At 57.6% G+C, this 7,753-nt stretch overlaps 1 protein-coding gene across 4 annotated transcripts in view; it reads right to left on the bottom strand.

Annotated features, from left to right (window-relative positions):
* Positions 1–1,242: 1,242 nt before the first annotated feature.
* TBC1D16 (TBC1 domain family member 16) overlaps positions 1,243–7,753 on the bottom strand; it is an 83,480-nt gene continuing 76,969 nt past the window's right edge. For all 4 annotated transcript variants that reach the window (XM_061176302.1, XM_061176301.1, XM_061176304.1 and 1 more), the window contains 2 exons: positions 7,601–7,747; positions 1,243–6,719 (listed from right to left, as the gene is read on the bottom strand). In XM_061176302.1, the coding sequence (XP_061032285.1) occupies positions 6,471–6,719; positions 7,601–7,747 (396 nt within the window). In that variant the 3' untranslated portion in view covers positions 1,243–6,470. The remainder of the gene's footprint in view (positions 6,720–7,600; positions 7,748–7,753) is intronic.

Here is a 7,753-nt window from a genome sequence, read left to right as displayed (position 1 = left end):
ACAAACACCTGGTAGAGTATCCTGGTTGGGCCAGATCCAGGAAACCAGCTGCCTGACAGGTTTGAAAGGCCCTCTCGGGCAGGGCCATGGCCCAAGGTGGGGGCCACAATGGGCCTCGACCCATTGCAGGGCTGCTCTGTGGGGTGGGACTGCCCCTTTCTGAGGACGAACTGACCCACAGCCGTGCCCTGGAGGGTGGTGATGGTAGGGCTGGTGCCCCTGAACTCCAAGCTCCCTCTCTATCTGCACTCGGCCGTCAGGGGTGACTTCAGATCCCAGGTTAGGGCCAGGCATGAGGGTGAAGCAGCGCCTCCCACTCCCAAAAGGACAGAGACGGTTTCTCTAAGTGGAGCCACCAGCCAGGCACGGCAGCTGATGCATCAGCTGGGCCTGCTGCCCCTCCTGGCCACGTGGCCAGCCAGCCTCAGGCAGGGGCACCCCTGGCCTGCAGAGAAGTGGTGACAAAGCTCTCTGTCGTCTCAGCCAAGGCCAGGTGGGTGGAGGATGAGACAGACCCTGCAGACACGAGACCCCCAGGGGTGCAGACGTTCAGGAGGGCGGCACATGCACCCTCCTCCCCTCTCAGGCAAAAGGACAAAAAGGTACATACAAAACCACAGAAAACCAGCTCGCAATCCCACAGGCACTGTGTTAGGGCTGGGAGCCCTCCACCCACCAGCACGGTCCAGGAGAACCAGGACAGGCCCCAGCCCCCTTGCCCACCTCCCTGTAATCCCTGGGGCGTGTTCCCTGTAGTAGGCTCCAGGGCATGGAGATGAGAGAAGCTGATGCCTGAATTCTTCCTTTAAATCCCACCCTTAACAAGGTCAAATTCATTTTCTTTGCCTCCGTAAAAAGTTCACAAATGCAAGGCTTCGGCTTTTCCTGAAATCAGAGCCCTGGCAGCCAAGTCTCAATAAAACACTGTGTGTTTCCAGGTGCTGGGGCCGGTCTTGGGGCCCCCGGTCACTGGGGTTCACAGGCACTTTCCTACTACCTCTCCACCTTGGAGGCAAGCAGCTCCTCCCCGCTGCAGGCCCAGCGCCCGTCCCCTTCAGATGCCTGATGGACCCCTGGCCTGCAGCCAGGCTCCCCAGAGCAGGGCCTGTTGTGCCACTGGCCAGCCCTCTGGCCCTCCTTGCTCTTCTGTGGGAGCCCTCTTCACCCAGCACTGGAACCTGCCACATTCTGACCTAACAAACCTCGCCGGACCTTTTCCTTAGAGGCGCCGTAGAGCGTATGTTTGTTGTCAATATGATTTTATTTACTTTGCAGTGGAATCCATGAGAGCCAGAAGCACAGTGGGGGCCGTGGCCCCAGGGGTCAGGGTGGCCAGTCCCGAGCCTGGGGCATGGCCTGACCAGTGGGCGATTGTATTTAAAAAAGAAAACAAAATGAAATACAGAGAACGAATCCCTAGCCACGGACATCAGTAATCTCTTGGTAATGGTGGGAATTTCATTAAACTTTCCCTTAAACAACAGAAACCCTGCCCTCTGACTAACACAAGGTGCTGGAAAGAAGATGACCAAGTGACTTGATCTCTGAACTTGAAATGTACTTTCCTACCTAGAAATTCAGCACAATGTGTTTAACGGCCAGATGCCTGCAGGCTGTTTGCATGCCCGCCCTGCCCCCAAGAGGCCCAGGGACACCCCTCTCCAGTCTCTACAGCCTGACCCAGGAGGCCACAGCCCCCCGCTTGAGTGGGTTTCACAGCCGTGGGGGTCCGAGGCCTGGACCTCATCCCTGATGCAGAGCTGGGCACACGGCACACAGACACATCTCTCGGGGTCACCAAGGTCATGGCTTATGGTTGGTTTTCCTCATGGCAGGAGTGGGGTGGCACAGGGTGAATTTCACAGAAGAGGCACAGAGAGGTCCCCTTTAGTCGGGGACATGCAGCAAAGTGGACGTGTAGAAGGGAGCGGGTTTGCTGACTCTCAAAGCAGGGCGAGCTCTCGGGTTGGGAGCATGCCGCCTTTCCGCCAAGGCTGCAAGGCCAAGGTCAGTGGTCTCTTCCCTGAGTGGCAGGTGAAGCCCCCGGGGCTGGTACACCATCTTCATGACACCTTCACCTGGAGAGTCCCCACGGCAGTCCTGTGAGGTGGGCTGGGAGGGCAGCGCCGTTCTCATTCTACAGATGACGGAACTGAGGCTCAGAGGGCAGGAAGGTCACGTACCTGGGAAGGGTCAGAGGCAGGACAAGAACCAGGTTCCTGACCCCTAGGTAAGTGTCTTCCTTCCATGCAGCACTGCGCAACCTCTGTAGGGGAGCCCTGTCCTTGGGCTTCACAACTTTGGGGGCAGTTCCCTCTGAGCCAAGGACGGGCGGGGACAGAATGCTTTCACTTCGAGGGACGGCCTTGCAGCCTGGCTTAGAAACCCAGGGCTAATCAGATCCTGGGCCATCTGGTTCCCCAGGGTCTCCAGAGGAAGCGCCTGGCCTCAGGCCAGACCCGCAGGCTCCTTCCCTTTGCTACGGGTTTGTGGCACAGCTTGCAGGCCGGTCTAGGGCTGCACCTCTGCACGTGTGTGGGGTTTCCCAGGGAAACTCCTCCTCCTTCCTCTGAGGCAGGGCAGCCTCTGGGGGGCCTCTGCTGGACAGACAAGCTGGAAGAGGCTTCCTTCTCTCGGCCGGGTGAACCCAGGTGCTCCTGCCACCCTCCAGCCTCCCGGCATGGGGGAGGGGAGGCCAAACAGAGGATGGAGGCTTCCGCAGGTGCAGGGCACAGCCATGAGCAGATTCCCACCACCCTGGGGGCTGCCCTCCTCCCAGCTATTTCTACCAAACAAGAAGCAGACAAGGGAGCTCAGCGGGACCTCACAAAAAACCGAGGGGAGAGCCACAGAGGTCCCCCACTGTGGTCCACAGATTTTGCCCCATTTCCTACGTCCACCCATCAAAGGTCAGAGCTGGGTGACCTCTGCCAGCCACTGCCCTCGTTTCAGGACCAGCATCTTCATCCTGTCCAGCTGTCTGCCCCCAGCAGGATTTTACGGAAAACTCAAAGGTCCTGGATTCAAAAATCTCTGTCCTGCCTGACACTTAGCCAATCAGGACAACACGGCGCTGCTCGCTGATGGCATCCAGACCAAGGCCGCCAATGGAACTGCCCTCTGGACTGCAGACCCTCGTCCTCTGCAGAGATGGGCTGGAGACCCCTCCCAGCCTGCCTATCCCTACCCCTCTAATTGGCTCAAGAACTCCAATTCCCTTGACTTGTGAGTTCCAAGTCTCCCCTGCTGGGACTTAAGTCAGAACCTTCTGGAATAGCACACTGTTCCCCTCTGCACTTAACCAGACCCTGACCACACTACATCCCCACCTTCCCCACACCCAGCTTCATCCTGCCATCATCCCCCTTCCCTGAGAGGGTGAATCCCCACTGGGCTGGTGAGTCCCTGCCCCACTGCCCTCTCTGTGCCAGCACATGCGCATCAAAGGTGCCCTCTCCTCCCAGAGGCCCCGACGACATCATGTAACGTCAGCACAGACATTAGCGGTGGGGAAACTTTTAAGTATGCGTGCACACGCACCCCAGCCAATAACATTAAGTGTCATTTAAAAAAAATGGGTTAAATAAGCAGTATCACCGAGGATGGCCGTGCTGGGCTGATTATCCTGTATTTGCACGTTCTGGCGGTGGGAAGGCTAAAAGTCTAATGACTGAATTATCACCCTAATGCCTTTTGCTGGCTGGGAATAATCCTGGGGCAACAGCTGCCCCAGGGTTTTTGGCTGGTTTCCTCTAATTGCATCCAGATTAAGGGAGCCGTGCAGGGGCGGGCCTTCTCCATCCCTCTGGAGCAGCGAGACCTCGCAGAGCCCACACACCCAGGTCTTCAGCTTTCAAGGTCCTGGCTGCTCCAAGAGGCCCAGATCTCACTGGGACCTCACCCAGCCCATAGGGTGAGAGGTGCGAGGGTCATGGGGAGCCGTGGGGGTTAGGGGCTGTGGGAGCTGGGAGGTTCAGAATGAGTGCTTTCCACCCAGGACCCTCCAAAGTGAGGGAGCCTGGGACCCCTCTCCCTCCACCCCACACACAGCAGCCCAAAGGCACAAGGTACTGTAAAATGCATGGACGTTCTTCTGCTACAGAGGATGAGGGGGCAGCACTCTTTCTCCTCTTAGGCATCTCCTGCCCCTTCAGGGGAAGTCACGCCCCTGGTAGAAGGTGAGTTCCAAAACAGTGTTATCTGGACCAGGACTTTGTTGTGGTGCTGGTAGACTCTTCCAGCCCCGTACCAGCCGCCCAGTTCCTCACCCCTCCCTGAATCCCCAGCCCCTCGCCATGTCACTTCTCTTACTGCAGGGGAGGGTCCATTTCCCCATCCCTAGATGCTGAGTCTGGCCATGTGACTTGCTTTGGCCATTGGGGTGGCAGCAGGGGTGGCATCTGTCAATGCTTGGGAAGGTACCTGTACACTTCTGATTCTGCACCTTTGCCTTGGCCAGGACTGGCTTGCGGGAAGGATGCAAGAGGCACAGAGCAGAGCCAAGTCTGACCTCTACACACTTCTACATGTGTGAGCACCCCCCTGGGACTTAACAGCTCCAGGCATGGGAGCAAGCCCAACCCAGACCAGAAATGCCCAGCTTGAGCTGCTGCCCCACAGACTCATGTGCTAGGTAAGTGTGTGCTATCTGAGGCCACCATGTTTGGGGGCTATTTGTTATGTAGCATTACTGTGGCAATGGGTAACTGTTATGCCTGCTCATGGGGATGTGGTCTCTAGAGGAGGGTCAACATAGTGCCTGGGTAACTCAAGCCATTTCTGTAATGGATCAGGAGCCATCCTCCGGATGGAAAGGCAATCTTCTTTCCCCAGAAGCAGAGCAGAAGTCTACCCCCATCCAGCCTGGACCCTGCTGCTGGACTATAATGGTCAGTACCCTAAGATCTGGGCACTGACGGGGCTCCAGGATGGTGTCTCCAAAAGGCTCTTGGACAGAGGGGCCAGGAACTTGGAAGTACCAGTGTCAGTCTCCTGCCTGCTGGAGGACTTGGGCTCATGGAGAAGAGAGAAGCTGAGAAGGGAGGAGGCTGATAACTTCCTCTTTCCTGTTGATAAACATCTTTTTAAAGTGGCGCCATCCAGCAGCGTCAACTCTCAGTGAGAAAAGCGAGAGCAGGAAGAAGCCTTAGTCGGGCTGTGTCTCCACGATGACTCTCAGCACGTCAAGGACTTTTCTCCCCAGAAGAATGTGCAGGAGGATTCAAGGAACGGTTCCAGGCTCCTTGCTCCTGCCAGTTCAAGAGGCGGCTTCCTGTGCAAATGGCTCCACCACTTTACACTGGCTGGGAGCCCTCCCATGCCCTTATCTGTCCTTCTCTAAATCCCAGAAGGAGCTACTGATGAGAATCTTTGGGAGCAGGGAGAGCTTGCTGGGAAGACCTGGTTCCCACACAGAGAGCAGAGGTGCCCTGAGTGATGGCTACTGTATTGTGGCCACTCTTGCGTCCAACCACCTGAGAAGCTGACTTATAGAAGACTGGCATTCATGGCAGAATGCAGGCCCTGCAGGGAAGTGGGAGTCTTTCTAGCACTTTCAGGTGCCTTTGTTTTGGTTGGTCAGTTAATATAGTACCCCTTCCCTCAAACATTGCAGATTCCCTTCAGAGGATTTTGCGTGCACACACACACACCTCAACCCATCCAGACCCCAGCTGGTTGCAGTATTTGGTGAGGTTGGCCTTAAACAATGCCAAATGCAGACATTCCCCAACAAAGGGAGAGGAATCCAACACTTCAACAGCCTGTGCTCAGGCTCACGGGCAGCAGATTCCTTCACATACCAAGAGGACCGGATGTTGAAATGGACAGTGTGAAAGCCCCCAGCCCCCTGCTCTTACACCTCTTTACCCTGAAATCAGTGGGGCTTTTTTTTGGGGGGGGATGGGGGGCAGACGTCTTCACATCAGCTTTGCAGCTGCAGCTGGAGAAGCTGTGCAGTATGTTTGGTTCTTTCAGAGAATGAAGCCTGATGAGGCGGGTGTGTCCGGCTTGCAAAGATGTCTCTGGGCCTGGACAGGACCCCCTTGTTCTGCACTCCCCGGCACTGGTGGGTGCACAAGACCTCTCCTTCTGTCTCTGCCTTTCCCAATGCCTGGCCATACCCTTTGGTGGCTGATGAAGCTGGAGGAATTCCTGGGACGTGTCGAGATCCATCAAAGGCAGGCAACACGAGAACCCAGCCAGCCTGCGTCTCCAGGTGGGATGGCCGTGCATTCTGGTCCCGCTTTTTTGGGAGGTGACTTTTCTCTGGGCAGCTGGCGGGTTTCACTTCTGTCACTTCTGGACTCCGCTTTTGTCCTTAATATGAAAAGTTTCCCTTCGTGCCGCCCAAGGGCATTTTCCTTCCGTTTCTACCATCCCATCCCCTCCAAGCCTATCCCCACCCCCTCCCCCATGCTTGGGATCTGGCTGAGGTTCCCTCACCCCTCATCTAGCACAGGGAGCCCAACCTATCTGCGGAAACCGAAGCCTTCGCGGGGCGTCTTTGGGCCCTTCCTGCCTTCTCTGGGGGGCTTGGGCGAAGGCGTCTCCACAGTGCCCCCATATGGGCAGCTCTCAGACCCCGGGTGCTGGCCTGTGCACTCCACGGCGGGCATGTAACCACTGTCCCACATGCCACTCCCACACAGCTTGCACAGGTCATGCAGGCTGCAGGGGATCCGCGGCAGGAGGCGAAACTGATAGAGCAAACTCCTTGCCTGCAAACAGAGAGGACAGGCAGTGACGAGGGGGTTGGGGGACAGCCAGTGGCCCAAGAGCAAGGGCAGCAATAGCCAGCGCCCAAGGGCTCACCCTGTGCCAGGTCAGGGCGAGGGCTCTGCCTGCCCCGTCCCTTTCCACACCATGATCCAGCTGAGGGACGGGACTCACATGGTTCCCGGAGCAGTGCTCCCATGTGGCTTGACACAAAGAAGGCTCCCCCAACGGCCTTCATATGGAGGGTGAACAGGGCAGGCAAAAGCGGCACAGGGCCCACCCTGCCCCTCCCTGGCTCGGCCTGGCCCCACGGCTCCACCTCTCCGCCCTGCAGGGTCTGTTTCCACCACCCCCTTCCTACCCACCCCACCCTGACCCCAGGCCCTCCTCACTGCCCCCGGGAGACACCAGAGAGCTTTAAGAAGCAGTCTCCAGCAGGAGCCTGGGAAGCGGGGAGGTGGCAAAGGCCCCCTTTATTCCACTAACTTTGGATGAAAAGTGGCCACCTCCCCTCCCTAAGCCTCCTGCTCAGTTTTCCTGGCTCTGGGCTAGGAGTGAGGTACCCCAGGTGGAGGACCTGTCTATCAAACCGGGTAATCTGTTCAGTCCATGAGGAGAGAGACCTCTTTTGCCAGGGCCTGATGGGCACCCTGAGCAGCTGCCAGACATGCTGACCACTGGGCCTTGGTCAGGAGCTCCCAGGGTGGCTGGAGTGTGGGGGCGGGGCTCTGGAAGTGAAGGGGTGGGGCTCTGTGTGTGGGCAGGGCTCTGCAGATGTGGAGGGCGGGGCTTGTGGGGGGCTGCATGGGGGCGGAGCTCTGGAAGTGAAGGGGTGGGGCTCTGTATATGGGAGGGCGGGCCTGCATGTGGGGGCCACACTCACCTTCCTGAGAACAAGCTCCCCATTCATGTGCATGGCCAAGTTTCCAAAGTGCAGAAGCATCTGGTCGGTGGCCAGCTGCTGCTCAATGACGTCATCCCCGTAGATGGCCACAATGGCCACACAGATGAAAAGGTGGAAGTAATCCGTCTGGGG

The sequence above is a fragment of the Eubalaena glacialis genome, chromosome 19 (assembly GCF_028564815.1).
Source record: "Eubalaena glacialis isolate mEubGla1 chromosome 19, mEubGla1.1.hap2.+ XY, whole genome shotgun sequence".
In the NCBI taxonomy this organism is placed as follows: domain Eukaryota; kingdom Metazoa; phylum Chordata; class Mammalia; order Artiodactyla; family Balaenidae; genus Eubalaena; species Eubalaena glacialis.
The sequence above is the reverse complement of the archived record's forward strand: the minus strand, read 5'-3'. Positions and strand labels throughout refer to the sequence as shown.